Source organism: Mytilus galloprovincialis, chromosome 9, assembly GCF_965363235.1.
Source record: "Mytilus galloprovincialis chromosome 9, xbMytGall1.hap1.1, whole genome shotgun sequence".
Classification (NCBI taxonomy): domain Eukaryota; kingdom Metazoa; phylum Mollusca; class Bivalvia; order Mytilida; family Mytilidae; genus Mytilus; species Mytilus galloprovincialis.
The window spans coordinates 87,385,225-87,405,720 of NC_134846.1; the positions used below are offsets into that span (position 1 = coordinate 87,385,225).

Sequence of the window (20,496 nt, forward strand, 5' to 3'; positions counted from 1 at the left end):
AATTCCTAATTTTTCAATAGTTATTTCTAATAATGGGAATAATAAGTCCTTCTTTTCTATCCCTCATCTACAAACTTTTGCCATACTTTCTTAAAAAAAATCTGTGATGGGAAAAGCAAATAATGTTTTCTGTTTATAACAAAATAGTTTATTGTTGTAGGAAATGAAGCATATCAAACTCTATATCATAAATAGACCCACTTGTTGACTGTCATTCACCATTTAGAAGCAAGCTTTTAACCAAATTATGGTTACCCAACCAGCTTAAGCTTATCAAATTACCAAAGGTGACCCCTGAATAAGCTCAAGCTTATCATATTACCTGAGATGAACCCTGTGAGGCTTTCCTTCTTTCCACTGAATCATCAGGGAGAAATTTAAACTGATCGTTTAAATCTATTCCTTCAACACTATAGGACACAGCGTTTGACAAAGAAGGTTTGTCAGGGTAGGACTTGTATCCAGAGCCTGGATAAATCTTGACACCTTCTTTTCCGTATGCTCTGACAGACTTGCGCAGATAGAAATCTTCAGAGAATGGTAAGGTAGCACTTTCTCTCTGAGCAACAAAAAATAAAAAACATGCAACACAAATGAAAGCTAGATAAGAATCAAGTTGTCATTCCAATATTCATTGTTCAGTACTGAATTGTGCAACTTGTTTCATATCATTTGTAAAAGAAGAAATAAGATTATACTTGATAAATAACTGAGGCCAAGCTGATATGTTCATGCAATCAAGTTTTGTACACTTTATTATTCAATGGGAGATAACTCTAAATTAAAAAGTACACAAAAAGAACATAATTCTGTTCAATGAAGTTATCCAATGTTGAATTCCTCAGCCATGTTATATTACACATTCAACATTTACCTAGCTTCCATTATATTAGATGTGTAGATGTGTAATCATTCTTATTGTGGGTTTCTACTTCTATCATTTAGAGTATTAACATATTATTAGTATTATAAAAACACTTCACAAAATTAACCAGTGTTTTAGTAAATAGTAGTTACTTCCCATATCCATCAAGAAATCACACAGCTTTCAAAGACAAACACATCCAAAACATCATTCAACATTATATTTCATGGCAATTTTCCATAAAAAAAACCCAGTAATTTGGATAAAATACTAGCCCTTTGATGTAAATTCTATGAGTTTAGATTTTTTAGTATTTCTGTATGTCAAAATGTTTTGTAGAACAAAATTTACATTTTAACAACTGTATCAAAAAAATAAGTCAAATTAATAAAAAAAAAATTTAAAATAGCACTAAACAAATTTTAAATCATTTGATGGCATCAATTGTACAATTAATCTTATTAACATTTGAATGCTATCCATCCATAAACATGATGTCTTAAAAAATACAATAAATATTTGAATGGGAATTTTATCTAATCTTCATCATCACTATTCAATATAAAACACAATCTGTGCAAGATTTGCCATGAAAAATTGTTGAATCCAATCATTTCAAATTAAGTGCCAATAAAACAAAATTTACTTTCATTTCTAATTCAAGTATTTCTTCGTGTTGATCATCCTGAAAACATGCAAACAAACTGATTAATAAAACTGTGATGGTAAGATGCAATGGAGGGAAAAGGGGGATAACTCTTTCAACATTTCAAATTTTTACCTTCTTCATACTATCATCGAAATCATCAGTAAAATCGAGTTCGCTAGTACTGGCATCAACAGAACGAATATGTACATCAGATTGGGAATTACTCTGATCCATTCTCTCAAGAGTAGAATAATCTGCTCCAAACACGCTGTCCCCTCTAGACGTACCTTTCTCCTGGGATAACAACATGTATAGATATAACATCTAACAATCACAGATTTATACATAAACTTTATTTTTTTTAATTCAAATTAATTGAAACCACTTTTTAGATTAAAAGTTTTATTAAAATGAGCCAAATTTTGAATATGTACTTGACATATTAAACTATATATAAAGAAAAAACACATAAATGTGCATTCTTTTGCAAAATAAAATCTGTGATTATTCTGTTTGGATGTAAATGAAATAATTATATTCAAAGCAGAAAAAAATAAATGTACATTCAGACATATATTGATATAACAATATATGTTTTATCAAATAAAATCATAAGATAATCAAATAACAGAATACAACAACAAAAAAAGAAACTGTTAAACTAAATGTATAATTTTTTTTCAATGTAAACTGTTCTGGTATACTGTATACTGGGTCTTAAAATTCCACAAGACAAGTTTTTAAACTGATGTTGATGCCTATTGAACAATAAATCTGTAATTCAAGTACAATTTTTTTTTATATAGCTATTTTGATTGGACACCATCATGTATTTTTAGGGGTAAAATCCTGTTTTCTTGTCTGTAATCAGCCACAAGTTTGTTATATAGGTATGTGATTTCTTCCATAACGAACCTTGGCCTAAAAGCATACAGTCTTATGTCTCAAACTGAGTTTACCTAGAAACACATAGCTTTATTATGTAAAATATAATATTCGCCACTACTATCATGACTATGGGGATTATGTACCATGTGACCAAGAATAAGTAATTTTCAAGCAATCATAGGCAGCTAAACCTCAAAAAATCTGAAAAGTAAACCTTCGACTTCTTTAAAATACAAACTTTTTCTTTGTCAAACTAATGAATTTAATTTCCAACAAATTTGAAAGCCAATCTCTTTGTTCTGTAAATCAATGCATTTGACCGACTACAAAGTAAGTTCACCACATCAATAAACAATTGTTCTGAGTTTTGCCAAATATGAAATCTGTACCATTGAATATTTTATATAGTGGTTGTAATAACCTACCCTGGAAGAGGGAGACAAGGTGTCACCACGGAAATATTGCATCTCTGATTCATAATCAGGGTCACGTTGTAAATAAGATGGGTAGCGCATGGCTGTGCTTATTTCACTCTTGATTCTACGTCTCTGATCATCAGTGACTGGATGACGGAACTGAAACTCCTAACAAAGCAAAATATAACTATGCAATGTACAATCTGTAAATGTACAATCTGTCCAGTTAGGCTGTAAGAAACTTGCTAATTATGGATTCTCTTGTAAAAGTTAAAACTCAAATTTTTGGTTTGTTTATAATTACAATCTGTTTAGACTCAACTGGACACATTTATATATTTACAAAAATAATAAATAAAATAATAAAACTGCATATATATATATAACTTAAAGGAACACTGTGTATGACAACATATATATATATATAAAAGTTTACAATATCAAGTATAAGCATAAAACTAAATACACAGATCATTTACAAGTCTGTCAGCACTGACACATTGGGTCTATTCATTATAAAACTAAATACACAGATCATTTACAAGTCTGTCAGCACTGAAACATTGGGTCTATTCATTATAAAACTCTCTCCATATACTGTTCTCAGTAAAGTAAATGAATACAGACAAAGCTTCATTTTTTAAGTAGATAACTTTTTACATCATAGTCTTTGGAGTCATCTAAAAATTCCTGCATTGATCAACATCGAAGTAAATCAATGTATCTTGAGACATTCATTCAAATCTTTAAAAGATCTGTATTTTCATTTGATAACCTGTTGGCTATCCCAGAATCTTTCAGAGGCCAATACTTTCATTGGATAACCTGATAGCTATATCCCAGAATCCTTTATTTTTTCACCTACCTTCATGCCTTCATAGGAAGTATCCAATGGTGATGAACTTTCACCTCTCTCCAACGAAATTGTATCCTCTCCTATAAAATGTATAATAAAGTTAGCTCATGAATTATAAACTATGACCACTAACCACATTTAATAATCTGGTATATACATACAAAAAAATCCCAAAGTCATTAATATAAAAACGATTGACATAATACATAATATATATACATACAGTTCCTAGAAACTAATTAGATGAAACTAATGTCTTATAATTATTCCTTCCTCTACATCTGTTAAAGAATAATAAATATACATCAAGAATTAAAGACAGATTTCCAAATATAAGAAACGTAATAAAATTGTACATGTTAACTTCCTTGTAAGAAGATTATCCCACATTGTCCTTATTAAGATGGCAATCCTGTACAGCTAACTTGTATTGATCTGAAATGTTCTTGTTGATCATTTATGTTTGACTTCTTGATAATTGATCTTAAACAAGCACCTTGTCAAGGACACCTGCTATATCAAAGATTTTTGCAATTCAATAGATACAATTTTTTATTATCACATATTTGAATATTTGTCTTTGCCCTTTATAATTACATGTATTTTAAGATTTATGTTGTTCGACACTTGAATTGTACCATTATTAAGTTTGCAGTGTCCCCTCAATTCCTAAAAGCTAGACTTTTTTTTATTTGTTTTTGAATTATCAGAAATTATAATTGTAGTTAAATATTAACCAATTGAATTTGAAGCTTTAAAACAAGGCCATAATGATCTGCTCTTGTGATGAATATCCACCGATGGACCCCATTTCCAAATTTATGAATGAAGGTATTATAAAGTTTCTTTAAAATCCATAGTTTAAGTTGTAATGAAATGTGTGTCATGGTGACATATATGTGAATGTCAGTAAATGGCAGAATGGTATAGATAATTAGATATGTCCCCATCTTTAGTATGTCAAAGATAGATTCTCCTGAATGCATCCCGTACCAAGTTATATGCAGTTATTGCCAGTCTTCAAAATATATAGTCATTTTAGAACATCAAATAAAAATTCTCATACTAATAAATCAGATAAATCAATTTTATCCACCTTATTTTAAAAAGATCATCATTTAAATGAATTCTCATGAGATTTTTTGTGAAGAATTTTGTAAAGTTTGTAAATTATTAAACCTTACCTCGACTACGTCTAAAACAGTTCATGTTTTCCCAAAGGCAAGATCAGAGAGGAACATCAAAAGAGATTTAAGCCAGATCAAATAGAAACACTAAAACAGACTTTCAAAAAAACCTGATCGCTGTCAAAACAATTACAGATCAGGTACTACCGATACTTAGTAATCACCAAACATCACCTTGGCAATCGAGATGTTAAAAGGTTCTATATTTAATTTTACTCATTACAACATTTTTAAGTCTAGCGTTGTGTAAAGAGATAAGTATTTGTAGAGTCAAGCTGTTAGGATAATTTTGGCCATGCTCAGTACATCTTTTAGATCAGTCCATGCTTAGTATATTTTGTTTATAACAGATAATGGATATAGTATCAATTTTATAAACATAATTTTGTTATTACAGGTTTCCTGACCACAGGTCTGTGACCTTGCCATATTTTTAGGAAACTTGTAAAGAATCTTAGAATGGAAGATAACAGACTTTTGAGAATTTTGAGAAAGTCCAAGCTATTAAGATATTCAATACAAAAAAATTCTATGATTTTATATACTTTTTTTTATAAACTTTAGATGACTTTGATCACTTTCAATAATTTACTTAGAAGTGTACCAAATATCTTTTTTCTTATTCTTTATGAAAAATATCAAAGACAAGCTATTGTTTGAGAGATAAATAAAAACAATTAAGAAAGCAAACAATTATTGTTCATAGAAAAATCATCCAACACACTCCTTTTTTGGGTAAACCTCTTTTTGTGAGAATCTTAATGGTTTTTTCTAGTTTTCACCAGAACCAAGAGTGGATTCAGTCATTTCTAAAAGTGAGGGTTTCAACCCAGGATAAAGGGGGGTTCTAAACATATGTCCACATCCAAAAGTATTGGATCTTCCACTGAGTAAAGCAGAAAACAGCAAAATTTGAAGAGGGCAGTTCCCCTTTTAACATTTTATTAATCATAATGGATGTGCATACGAAACTTTCTATAAATATGTTTCCTTACAAAACCATAATCCATGAGCAGGGGAGTCAGATTTATGGAATTAAAAGACTGTATTGTAATGCCTGGTAATCATCCAAAGATGGTGGGATTACAAAAATTATAAGATATTCTTGTCTGGGTGCGTCAATTAGCTTGATAAAGCTTGATAAAGCAGGTATGGTAATAAAGCTCAGCTCTTGTTTATATCTTGTATTTGTTTCTTAATATTAAATCTTATTTGCATCAGAAATATATTACACATTTTTTTATTAGCCTAATAAACATATTAAAAGACATAAAAATAAAGTCTAAATGCTAAAAATGCTGTAGTTATTTGTTCATGTTCTGTAACAGATGATTTTTACTGTACATGCTCTTTATGGTTATGCATTAGCAGAAGAGGTAACCATTTTCACCTTGAATTTTGATATTTAATCAAGTTGGTAAATTTTGCCATAATTATGTTTTTAATAGAAAATAAAAAATGTAACAACTTTCTGTTTTTTTTTTCTTATTCAAATGCCATCTGTAAACCTTGTTAAGCTTTGCAACTAAGCTAAAAGTGCTAATTATATAATCATCAATAAAATATACCTTCATTTTCTATATTATAAATTCTTAAACTGAAATTCCTATATCCTTTTTTTTTATCCTATTTCTAGAGGAAGTATTAGTTTCTTGCTTCACCACCCTATTTCTCCTATTTTTGATTGCAAATATAAAATAATTCATTTGAATTGAGGAGTTTCTTCGTAGGACAAAGGAGTATGTTGAGATTTTTCAAAAGGATTTTTGCTGATTATATTGTATACATAGTGTTACCTTTGCTACCAACAAAACTACTGTTAACACTTCTGTAACCTGACCAGAAATAATTCAGAAAACTGTTAACACTTCTGTAACCTGACTAGAAATAATTCAGAAAACTGTTAACACTTCTGCAACCTGATCAGAAATAATTCAGAAAAATGTTAACGCTTCTGTAACCTGACCAGAAATAATTCAGAAAACTGTTAACACTTGTGTAACCTGATCAGAAATAATTCAGAAAACTGTTAACACTTGTGTAACCTGACCAGAAATAATTCAGAAAACTGTTAACACTTGTGTAATCTGACCAGAAATCATTCAGAAAACTGTTAACACTTGTGTAACCTGACCAGAAATGATTCAAAAAACTGTTAACACTTCTGTAACCTGACCAGAAATAATTCAGAAAACTGTTAACACTTGTGTAACCTGACCAGAAATGATTCAGAAAACTGTTAACACTTGTATAATCTGACCAAAAATAATTCAGAAAACTGTTAACACTACTGTAACCTTATCAGAGATAATTCAGAAAACTTATAGTATTTTCTGTAATCTGACCAGGAAAAAATAATGTTTCTCTATTTTGATTCGAAAACAATAAATGGGGAATGTGTCAATAGGGACACAGATGATGCCCCCACTAGCATATAATGTTATAAAGGGACATAACTCAAGAACTGTAAAACTAAAGCTTCCAAAATTTGAACTTAAACTGAGTTAAGTGGGAATAAACATTATATATACATTTCATTTAATTTATCAGTGGGAAGTAAGAATTGAATATTGCATGGTATAAAGCATTTGTTGTAGTTGATGCAACTAACATTCTGGACAAAGAAAGATAGCTCCTGGTTTCAAAGAAGATTTTAAAAATTACACATTTATATTTATAGAACAGCATTTTTTACTTTTGTAAAAGGGCATTACTCTTAAACTTAAAAAAGTGATGCCACTAAAATTCACACTTGACCTGTGTTTTGTGGTAATAAGCATTGTGTATAAGTATCATAACATTTGGATGAGGCGGAATGGACACAAATTTTGGGACGTATGGACGTAAAGACGGACAAGGGTAAAACTTAATTCCCCCTCCACTACCACGGGGTCATAAAAATCTGATACATAACCAATTACATTAAAATAAATAAGTTAGTTCAGAAGTGACAAGGTATTAGTTAAAAAAACCACCTGAGGACCAAAAATAAAGTTACCAAAAACCAAAAGGGTATAAAGGACCAAAAACAGGCTATTATTTGAACTTGGAATTATTATTTAAGAATTGGCATTATTTCTTGTGCTTGAAATTTTAAGTAAATTCCATGTTTATTCTGTACTTTAATGTTCTGAGCTGCGCACAACACATTCTATTACAAAGAAGATAAGACATTTTCAATAGAATGTACTGTGCCGCGCACAACACTATCTATACAAATTACATCTCATGGGAAGTGTTATAAACTGCTGAAAACATTATAATACCAAATAAACATGGAATTTATTAAAAATTTCAAGCACAAGAAATTATGCAAATTCCACAATTGAAAATAATTCCAAGTTCAAATAACAGCCTGTTAAATATATAAAACATTCTTGTGCTTGCTTGTTAACTTTGAACCCATGGCTAATGATTGTGATATATTTTGTAACTCATTCTAAAAAAACTTGCAGTAATTGCTTTGCCAAAATTCAAGCTGAAGCATCATATATGTTTTCCCTGTTCTGTTAATGAAGGCATTACAACGGTTTGGAATCACTTAATATCATAAATAAACAACACAAAATAAAGGAGAAGTCATTAACACTTCAAAGAGAACATATTAAAAAGGCTTATATCACAACATCATAATGAAATAAATTGTCTAATAAAGTACTGGTATATTTAGAAATAATAATAACACTGTATGTGTGAAAGCCATAACATACATATTCATTAGCCAAAAAGTTGGAAAGTATAAAGTTTATATTTACTGTAAATATTTCTATCATTAATTCAATTGAAATAACAGTTTGTCTTTCATTTATAAAAAACACCATTACATTTCCATAAGGTGTATCAGTAAATATAGATAATAGTTTCTATATAGAATATAACATGTTATGCCCTTCATATGTTTATATAATAATAAGTTGTATACCCTTATATACTGAAAACTAAAAATACAAAATTATCAAAGACATGCAATTAAAATAATTATAGTCCACGCCACAACAAGGGAGACAACACCTGACTTACTAGACTGCATTTGATTGCCCTCGTAAAATGGCAAGTTAATATGCTGTTCATATAAAGGCTTCCCAAATAATGGTGATTGGGGCAGAAAATCATCTCCTGTGGAAGATTGACACAATTTAAATTGGAAAAACAAAGTACTGAGCGGCAAAAATGTTAAAATGTAGTAAATTCTTGAACATGTGCCATACATCATCTGAAATATACTTGTGCAAAATAGCATAAAATAACCTGAAACCAGTGTAACTTGATTATATATAAAAAAAAAATTGTTCAAGTCAAAAATATCAATCCTGTTCTGTACTTGTATTCATTGTCAAACAATTCTTAACTCTAATATATAATATAAAATATAATTTTAATATGACCTTAGCATCTCCTTCAATTTATAAGGAGATGTTGGGTAAACATGACTGAGAAAGCACCAAAACAGATGTTCATTAAAAAACATGAGAGAGAGTTCTTGATACAATGGAGAAGTACAAATATCTCTACATAAATTTCAGTTTTCTGTAACAAAATCTTTTAGACACAAACTCCCAAACTATATAAATATTCAAAATTGGCAAGTAGATATGAATATGTTACTTTGAACTGAAGTACAAACAGCCATTGATATGTTAGCAAACCAAATGAAGAATCAAATTATTTTTAATTCATTTGGTTTGCATTTTTTAATTAGAAGTTTAGATAATTAAACATTTAAGGGAGAATAACTTGAACAAATGAAACCATAACAAATTACATAACATTCAACCATTTCACCACACTTACCAAATAAAGTTGAATCAAACGCTAAATATACACCGTAATTATTACATACTTATCCACAAACCTTAACATTGTAATAAACATTTAAAGATATATAAAAGATGCAAAGCACTTAATCCAAAATAAATTCTGATTATGTAATAGTGCAGAAAGTGTTAGGAATGGCTTCCCACGTCTTTTCTATATTTGTAACTAGATGGCCTATATGAACTGCCTTGATACAAGTGATCTTCCTAAAGAAGACAAAATTCAATTCTAATAGAGGCTTCATCAAGATGGTTTCAAGACAATTTCAACTTTAAAAAGAAAAGCAAAAATAGGCTTATTCCCACTCCATGGTTTTATGTTAATTTTTGAGTTGATTACATCATTAGCTATGACAATGATTTCTCCTTGAAAGGAAAGGTTACAAATTTTAAGTTAACGTTTCTGGTTTTTTTTCTAAAATTAATTCCTAATCAATATGAGTAGTAGATTGAATGAATGAGTCAATCCCTTTTAGAGAGCTTCCAATCTTTTCCCTTTCCATCTAGCTCTATAACACACACACACACATAGAATTGGATGACAAATATTGGAGTTTCATGGTTTATTATAGGATTTTGTTAAAAGCTAACACCATTTTGCAATTATATATATAGCTACTGTGAATTGTGCTGTTAATTTCTCCAGTGACTATTAAAACTAAAAAAGTATTTAAAATAGTTAAAATACTAAACAGAGGAATATTATCAGAAACTTTCACTGGAGTTTTATAGGATAGATCTAGCTTGGAAAATTACTTTGACTTTTGTTACCTGATTCAGATATCCCTCTTAAAAATAATTCCATATATTAAACTTTTATTCCCCCAAAACATTGCCATTTAAATCTGATGCATCAGGTAACAATATAATCTAGCATTAGGTTTAGGACACAGCAACATAAAGTAGCTGCATCTTCCTCACCAAATGAACTGAGTTCACTCAACCATGATGTCCTGAATTCACTAGACCTTACACTGCTTCTACCTAACAGCAAAGTATTAAGTTAAATGCATTACACATTCAAATTCACACCCCTGACACAAATCTCACTCAAATATTTTAGTTGTCCGTTAAAGTCCCAATCACTTCAACAAATATGTGTGGTGAACAAAAAATACAATTTAAAATGTTTTTATAATTTTATTTATGATTTTCATTTAAAAAAATCTGTACAATTGGTTTTGATTTTTCTTTAAAACACATTTTTTACACAAAGTTTTTTAGAATGATATCTTTCATGCCTTCACTAGATGTGAATTTCTCCTGATAATTTTGTCTACCGTTGATCATCACACATATAAGGTAATTTGCTCAAAATGTGATCAATCGTGGAAAGTCTCAATGTCTCACCATCAACTATATCTTCTTCATATTAAAATAACATATTTTATTTCCTTATATTTCTAAAAATGTCCTCCTATTCCTATAATGTTTACAAGTTCTGTATAAACTTGATGATAAATATTCTTTTTTCTGTATTTATTCATATTGAAAGATAAAAAGAAATCCTTGTTATAATTTATGTTTTTCTTAAATCTAAAATCTGATATTATTACCAGTACATACAGGATCAGAACATGCCTATTCAGACAAAAATACACAATATAATATCTCAAACTTTTTCCAAGCAAGTTATTTCTTTTTAAAAAGATAGGGAGCTTGCATTCTCTATCAAACAATAGTATTAACATAACATGATGCCATGGAAACTAAATAAACATTAATGGCGTCCTTACCTCCTTCATCTTCTGAATCAGATAGTAATGTCTCCTGCATGGTTTCTGGAGATACGACCTTGTATTTGTCCTCTGCTGTGGGAATGGTTTCCGTTACCTCGGTTACACCAGCTAGAGTATCAACAACTGATATGTAACCAAGGCGTTGTGCAATGGAAAGAGCTGTTTGTCCATTCTGGAAATATAAACAGATTTATTTCACTATTTGCGGTCTTTCAAAAGAATTTCAAAGGGAGAATTTGGTAAAAAAAAATATTTAAATTTTAAACCAATAATGAAATAATAGGCATACAAGATCATGCATGCTGAATGGCAGGCATTTCAAGAAAAAAAACTTGTTAAAGATTTGAAGTTATGATAGCCTAAATATACATTTATAGAGTATATATTGCTGAATGATTGATAAATCAATTAAATAATAAATTGTTTCTTCAAATCAAATAAAACAAAAATATCTTTTACAGAAGTCTAAATGATATCTGGTAAATAGAGAAACATACATACACATATGAACCTCAATGTTATCATACAAAGACTATTTAGTTATTCAGTATGAAATTGAGTAGAGCTGGTGTATGTAAATGTATGAAGGATGGTTTAACCAAATTCTATTCATTATCCTTAAGCAAAATAGACAATAACAAACCTATTAAACTCTAAGGTATTCATAGTACAATCACAATAAAGGCTGCCATCTTCAGGGAAAAAATCAAATGTACAATAATAACCATTCCACCATCACAGTCCTGGCTCGTTTAGAACTTATTTTGTTTCACAATACCTCCCACTTCTAGGATAGTAACTTATGGTTTATTGAGAAATTAGTGTTGAAAACTTGATTATTTATTGATTGGTAAGACAAGACATTTTCCTATCCGCAGTAAATTACCAGTGTTCTAAATTATTAATTTTAATACCATCATACTAGGGGAGATAATTCTATCATAAACTAAAGATTGACTTTGTATGAAATTTACACTTGGATCAAAACAGTTTTTTAAATACCTCAAAGGGACCTCAAATTGAAACCTTCATTTTTTCCATATCTTATTCTCCCCATGGATTTTAGAGCACGATTGGGCTCTGACCCGAGTTCATCAGTACTGTAATTTAAATAACCTACTTATATAGTCCTTTGGTAGTAAAAGTTTTGTTTTTTTATGACAAGTGCCTGATGTAATTCTTAACATGAAATCATTCTCAACCATTAATACCGATATAAAACAGGCAAACTTACATTAGAAACAGCATTTGGTGAAGCTTTGTTTTTCAGCAAGAGATTGACAACTTGAACATGTCCTTGTTGAGCTGCTTGGTGTAGTGGTGTGTAGCCAAGCTATAAGAAAAGATAGTATTTGTATAAATAACTTGCAATTTGACATACTATTCTTTTGGCCAAATGACTTAATTTGAAATGATCACTTATTGAAAATTTCATCATGTGAAGAAAATCAGGTGAAAAGATGGATAACTTATTCAAAAACAGCAAAAGGAATTACTTTTTTTTCCATTCTATTTTCTTTAATAATCTTCCAACCTTATATTTTTCTTTAATATAACAAGAACTCAAAATTACACATATGTATTACAATGAAAAAGAACTCAAAATTACACATATGTATTACAATGAAAAAGAACTAAAAATAAAGTCAACATGGTAATAGTAATCTAAAAACCTTTATTGTTGAAAATACAATTTATTATATGGTACATCTACATTACTGAACTGAATATTGATAAAACATAACAGTAACTCACCTTGGTTGTAGCACTGACGGAAGCTTCATGCTCCAAGAGGAAGCGAACCATATTAATCTGTCCAAAGTGACATGAAGTGTGTAAAGGGGTGTATCCAGCCTACAATACATATAATATAGAAATTAGTTTCATCTTTTTGTAGAAGGTATCTTTACATATTAGTTATCATAATTATAAAGACAAACTTTACAATCATTAAACTTCAAATTTTTATTCTTACCACAGCCCTTTCTATAATTCCTCAGATCCAAATAGTGTAGTGGTATAGTCAGTGGTATTAGAGGACAAGGTCATTATAACAGTATATAAATCTATTAAAAACACAATATACAAACTGAATCCAAAATAGTTTTAACTTTCTGCATATAATCAGTAATCTTTTCCAGTGTTTAGGATTTTTCTTAAAACATCATTAAGGAGCATACTATTTCCAAATAATTACATTAGATGTATGTTTCATTATAATACGTTATTCTGATTGGTTAACTGCACATCACATGTTATTCCGTAAGCAATTACATTAGACAATAAAATTTATCATTCATGATGACACAAGGTCCCACAATAAAGTGCACAGGTGAATTAAATAAAACTTGATAAAAATCGTGTTTTCATGATCCTAACTAAAAAATGTAATTATAAGTATTGAATGCTTCTTTTTGTAATTTTATAGGGTTGTAAAAGCATTGACCGTGCGTACATTTATAGAATGAAGCGCGGAATACAAAATGTACTTTGGTCAACGCTTTTACACCCCAATAAATTTACAAATAGAAGCATTCAATTCTTAACTAATTTGTAAATAGGATTTTACAAAAAATTTAATAACTGTCCTTTGTAACATCTGGTCAAGTCCCACGGAGGTCATTTGCTGAAACTAATGTATAAGCCATTTACAAACACATTATTTATATCTTTAGTCACTCAATGAATCTTAATGGGTTACTTCCAGCACAGCAGTTTTTCTTCAACTGGCATCACAACCTAAAGACCTGCACAATTTATTCTGACAGATTGCACAATAATGTTAATATATCACCAACCTTAGTTTGTGGGTCAATTTCTGAGCCATATTTGACCAATACTTCAGCAACATTGACTTTGTCTTCTTGAGCAGCAAGGTGCATTGGTGTTAATCCATTCTAAAAATAGAAAAGGGGGAAAGATATAGAAAACATATATTCACCGAGGATAAATCGGCTAAAATAGGAACACGCAATTGTAAATGAGATTATTAAGTCATTACTGGTACTAACCTTACAAAACTTTTCATATCTATGTTTTGGTACTAACATTAGTGTAACTGTAGCTATCTTTAACTTTGGAAATAACAGCAAAAAAGTATTGCACAAGTTCAATTTACATGAGCTTTGACACCAGATTTATACTTGTAATAATCTAGGTCTGACAATAACTTACATGAGCTTTGGCACCAACATTAGATTTATGTTCTAGTAGAAGAGAAACCATGTCTGTGTGACCTTCTTGTGCAGCTAAGTGAAGAGGTGAGAAACCATTCTGTAAAAAACAATGTCATAAAAATCTTAGTAATCGAAATGCTTGTGAGCTCTGAAGGAAGATTGCATTCATTTAACAATGGGAACAAAAAAATAAGCATTGTATAGTATAAACATAGGAAGGTAATGCTGTGAATTGTTTCATCTACAAGAATGGGCAAAGGAAGATAACTCTAACTTTAAATGTTACTAGATCATACACCATGCACAATTTAATGGTTATACACATACACATCATTTGAATATTTGAGCATGGATTTCATTGATAAATTTCTTGAATGGATAGGATTTATAGAATACTGTGCTCAAGGCACTGTGTTTCATCTCAATAGTAGGGATATATTCTGGAATATTGAACTTTTAACTATCCACAAAATGACTGTAATCTTAACCCCCCGAAAACCTTTATAAAAAGTGAATTAAATTTGAACTTATTGAAACTGAATGGAACCAGATATTGTTTTGATTTTCACTTAGTTAGACGTTCAACCTTCTGCATATTTATGACTTTAAACTTCAATTTTAATTTTCTAAACTATTTAGAAATGAGCATACCTTTGATTCAGCGTTAGGATCAGCATTAAACTCCAGTAGTGTAGTAGCTATATCCATCTGGTTCTTCTTGGCAGCAATGTGAAGAGGTGTATAGCCATTCTGAATAATATTATCATTATATACAGTTAAAATTAGATATATAGATTTAGTGAAAGTCCCAATTATTTCCTAGAAGGTATGAAATATAACAATTTTTCCAACAATCTTATCTTTCCAAAAATCTATTAAATTTGTTTAATATATAGGTCAGAGTTGTCCCGATACAAGGGAAATTTACCATCATAATACCATGATACTTCATCCTACAATTTCGTTTGTTTTTGTTCTCTTTGTTTATACCACCAAAATTGTAAAAAATATTCTAAATTATATCATTTATTGGTTCAAATGTATAAGATAAAAGCTGTAGAATAATACTATGTTTCATTACAAGAAAACACAACCTTATACAAACAGATTTATAACAATTTTTTATACCTTAGCTGTGCAATGTGGTGATGCCTTGTGGTCCAACAGTAGAAAAGCTACATTAGAATGATTGTAATGTGTAGCCACATGTAGAGGGGTCAGACCGTTCTTTCCTTGGACATCTGGATTAGCTCCCTTTTGTAGGAGTAGACTTGCAACTTTAATATTGCCATATTTGGCTGCAATATGCAGTGGTGTGAATCCTTTCTGTAAAACAATTCAAGTTATTTGTTAGAATTTTCTTGTCAGGTTTACATGTTGATTTTTAAAAGTGATTGTTATTTGAACTTCTGTATAAGAAGCATTACTTACTAATGAAGTGAATTTTCTTCTACTGTGTGCCCATTACATAAAAATGTGTCTGCATATAAAAATAATGTGGAATTCTCAATCATTTGACTAATTTGGTAACAGTATACCAAATTGTGAAGCTCTTTACTTTGTATACACCACTGGTTATTAGACATACCTTAGTGGTAAGACCATGTGATGCTCCATGATCCAATAAAACAGAAGCTACTTCTTCATTTCCTTCCTTTGCAGCGATGTGTAATGGTGTATATAAATCCTTGGTGACAGCGTCAGCATTGGCTCCATGTTGTAACAGTAAAGTCACATTGTCAACATTACCTAGTCTGGCTGCTATGTGTAGAGGTGTTTGTTGTTCCTGGAAAATAATGGAATATTTGTTAAACATGTCAAAAAGAAATCACTGACTTCATTAGTTGGTCTATTTCGGTACAAATTCCATTTTTCTTTTATTTATGTAGATATCACTTCAGCAATCATAGAAAAGGTAAAAAAAAAACAACACATTTCCTACATTAAATTGTTACTTAAATAATTAAAAAATGTTCAGTCTTTGCCAAGTGTTTATAATCATTTTATTTATGGTTACAAAAAGCAAAAAATTGAAACAAATTTATTTTCAAATTCCATGTTATGAAACAGATGCTTTTTAAAGCCAAAACAGCATAGCACTGCTTGAGCATGTTAAAAGTAGGATTAGTTATATAGTAAACAATTTAAGTAAAACTACAGAAAAAAATAAACTAGTTTTTTTAAATTTCTAAGATATATTTGTTAATCTGAATAACAATTAAAATTTTCATATCTGTCCATGATACATTTTTATATAATCTGAAACAAGAATGTGTCCAAAGTACACGGATGCCCCACTTGCACTATCCTTTTCCATGTTCCATGGACTGTAAAAATTGGGTAATAATCTAATTTGGCATTAAAATTGGAAAGATTATATTATAGGGAACATATGTACTAAGTTTCAAGTTGATTGGACTTCAATTTCATCAAAAACTACCTTGACCAAAAACTTTAACCTGAGACTCCCACTTTCATTTTCTATGTATAGTGAACCATGAAATTGGGGTCAAAAGTCTAATTTGGCATTAAAATTAGAAAGATCATATCATAAGCAACAAGTGTACTAAGTTTCAAGTTGATTGGAATTCAGCTTCATCAAAAACTACCTTGACTAAAAACTTTAACCTGAAACTCCACTTTTCAATTTTCTATGTTCAGTGCACCGTGAAATTGGGGTCAAAAGTCTAATTTGACTTTAAAATTAAAAAGATCATATCATAAGCAACAAGTGTACTAAGTTTCAAGTTGATTGGACTTCAATTTCATCAAAAACTACCTTGACCAAAAACTTTAACCTGAAACTCCTCCTTTCATTTTCTATGTTCAGTGGACCGTGAAATTGGAGTCAAAAGTCTAATTTGGCCTTAAAATTAGAAAGATCATATCATAAGCAACAAGTGTACTAAGTTTCAAGTTGATTGGACTTCAGCTTCATCAAAAACTACCTTGACCAAAAACTTTAACCTGAACGGACGCACAGATGAACGAACGGACGGACGAACGAACGGAAGCACAGACCAGAAAACATAATGCCCCTCTACTATCGTAGGTGGGGCATAAAAAAATCTACAAATAAATATATCCTATTAGTATGTTAGGAATTTCAATTTTTTTATGTACACATTTCTGTCTGAAAGTGAATGTATATTTAAATTAGATAAGATTTATATTCCTATTTTGAAACTAAATATATATGAAATTAACAGAAAAGTGAAATTAAAAGACTGTAATATACATATTGATATTTTTTAGTAAAAGGTAGATTTGTCTTAGTTAGTCATGATGTTGTCTGTGTTGGGAATAGTTTTGTCAACTATTTGAAACACAAAAGAAACAAAGCCTTTAAGGTCTTGTGACGTTTTGGTCAATTTATGTATCAGTATCTTATAAAGTGATTTCTTGGAAAAAAGTGATTCAAAAACATGCACGATTTAAAATCTACAAAATGTCTTAAAGGAATTAATGTTTTGCTGGTACCAAAAGTGGCAGAATGCTTTAAATGATTGTTTAAGAGTAATAATTTCTTTTGAAAGTCTTCTGAGTGGTAACATAGTTCAAATAGAACAATTTTCATAAACAGACATGTTTTAAAGTAAAAGTAAAACAATTGCATTAAGCAGAATAACATGAAGTTAAAATCATTGTTACATTTTCAATTAACATTTCCTATTTGAAGAAATTATACTCAGCGAAAAATTAATAGCCTTACGATACAGAAATGTGTGTTTTATCATCACTGAAACTTCATGCAATTTGAAAGGCAGTAACTGTACATTTATTTTCAGCAATAACTAGCTTTGCTTATTATGTCAGGAAAATGCACATTTTGCAGACAGGATATTTTGTAATGTTGGGGCTTGAAATATTTAACAATTTGTAGACATGAGAGAACTGGAAGCAAATGGTTAGGGTTGACAGATCTACAGGTTTTCTATACCTACATTTTCTATATAATATTTCTGAAAATAATATAATTATAACAACAACATCAAACATTTGGTTTATCACAAAGGGAAAGCTGCAATATGTGCAGACATTTATTATGTAATAAATAACAAACTAGTTCTCTGCAATGAAAAAAAGTCGATTAGATTGATCACTTTCGCAATCTAAGACAGGTATCCCCAATGACTTTCTGTATAAAAGACTTACGGTTATATGTTAAAATACATTATTAGTTTACAATGGTACCCCCTGGGTAATTGCAATGACAAAATTCTCAATCCTGTTGCAATGATAAATTAAAACTTAGATATATTTTTCAGCGAGTCTATCCCTAAAGATTTCTAAAACAAATCAACAGACATAGAGATTCATGGAGGCAATACATCTAAAGTCTAGCAAATTAGCACAAATAGTCTTCCATGAGAAAATCAATAGATAACAATCCTTATCACTTATTAGACCAGAGCTGATCAATACTGTCTACATTACTCAAACAATTTTATGATATACATATTAATGACCACATCTGGATAATGAAGTTTACGTAATATTAGTGTTTCCTGTTGTATAATACATTACCAGAAATGTCAATTACCAAAACATAATTTGTCTGGTGAACTGTTAGCTAGGGAGATATAAAAGTACAATAATCACTTGTTTATATGGATGACATGAAAAATGGCTCCAAGGGTATAGAGAAAAGCAAGAATTATATACTATTTTCATCAAGTTGTTCTACATACAAGAGGCTGAATTAAGAATATGGAAATAGGAATGTATCAAAGACTGTAATGCTAAATTAATGGTCATGTCTAACTTTTTTGCCTAATGTATTCCGTTATATTGTTATTGTAATTCTGTAAAATTTAGTGCCTTACAAAGTCCATACTGATTGATCTTATTGTGAAGGACACCGAGCAAGAATCTCTGTAATACATTTCTAATTTCTTTTGGTACTTCCTTTTATAGTTTTGTAAGTACAGTGAAGTTTAGAATTGAAGATTATAATGGTTTTGCTGACTAATTTTACTACTAAGGAGTATTTATTACATTTCCTGATACAAGAAATCAGCTATGAAAGGTTACCAGTATGATTTAACTGAAACTTGCAGCATTCTGTTGTTGGTCTGTCCTATATGGAATTTCATGATTTGAATCTTGATGAATGAAAAAATGTATTTGGCTGGGCATTATAATTTATGTAAATAAAAAGAAATTAAACAAGTTGGTACACAAGTAATGAACTGTATCTTCTTCTCACAAATACTTAAAATTTTATCTTCCTGACAACAGACTAAAACTGACTGTGCAAGCTTACAAGATCTTTGAAATCTAAAGCTGAATTCATTGATTACTAACTGAACAGGCCAACTTGTATCTTTAAAATCGATTATAAAAACATGTTATGTTACCAAATCTGACAACAGATAAATGTATTTGAAGTTTGGATTCTGATTTTGTTATTTTTCTACTTTTCTTTGCAATTACTTTTGTCTGCATCTTGATTTCATTTTTACATTGCACCCCTTTCTTTTAGAATACTCAATTTAACAAAATGTTATCCACAACACAACACCAATCTAAGGGAAATTTATACAACATAAACCAGTTTTTATAGTTGAGTACAGTATATCTTACTCTAGCTCTTGCATCCACGGTTGCTCCATTTCTGAGTAAGATTCTGATGATGTCTGTTTGGTTAGCTCTGGCTGCTAGATGTAGTGATGTCTCTCCACGGACCGTTGGATGGTCTGGACTGGCATTGTTTTGGATTAGACTAATCACAATATTCATATGTCCCATGAAGGAGGCCACATGTAAAGGTGTTAGTCCAGACTACAAATTAAGTGATAACAGGTTATTTTAATGGAATACAGTGTACTATAAAGGATACACTGAGGAGCATTAGGTCATGGTTCAATCCAAAAAGAGGGATAAAGATTAAAAGCTAGACTATT

At 30.0% G+C, this 20,496-nt stretch overlaps 1 protein-coding gene across 2 annotated transcripts in view; it reads right to left on the bottom strand.

The window, feature by feature from the left end:
• LOC143046267 (uncharacterized) overlaps positions 1-20,496 on the bottom strand; it is a 172,443-nt gene that overhangs the window by 100,415 nt on the left and 51,532 nt on the right. The window contains exons 16-31 of one of the 2 annotated variants that reach the window (XM_076219342.1): positions 20,177-20,374; positions 18,535-18,552; positions 16,179-16,376; positions 15,719-15,916; positions 15,242-15,340; positions 14,589-14,687; positions 14,213-14,311; positions 13,170-13,268; positions 12,649-12,747; positions 11,412-11,586; positions 10,597-10,659; positions 6,658-6,696; positions 3,684-3,754; positions 2,828-2,986; positions 1,647-1,808; positions 323-559 (exon numbers count right to left, since the gene is read on the bottom strand). In XM_076219342.1, the coding sequence (XP_076075457.1) occupies positions 323-559; positions 1,647-1,808; positions 2,828-2,986; positions 3,684-3,754; positions 6,658-6,696; positions 10,597-10,659; positions 11,412-11,586; positions 12,649-12,747; positions 13,170-13,268; positions 14,213-14,311; positions 14,589-14,687; positions 15,242-15,340; positions 15,719-15,916; positions 16,179-16,376; positions 18,535-18,552; positions 20,177-20,374 (2,013 nt within the window). Of the gene's footprint in view, positions 1-322; positions 560-1,646; positions 1,809-2,827; positions 2,987-3,683; positions 3,755-6,657; positions 6,697-8,881; positions 8,978-10,596; positions 10,660-11,411; positions 11,587-12,648; positions 12,748-13,169; positions 13,269-14,212; positions 14,312-14,588; positions 14,688-15,241; positions 15,341-15,718; positions 15,917-16,178; positions 16,377-18,534; positions 18,553-20,176; positions 20,375-20,496 lie in introns of both variants that reach the window. The other variant, XM_076219345.1, reaches the window with a different exon arrangement.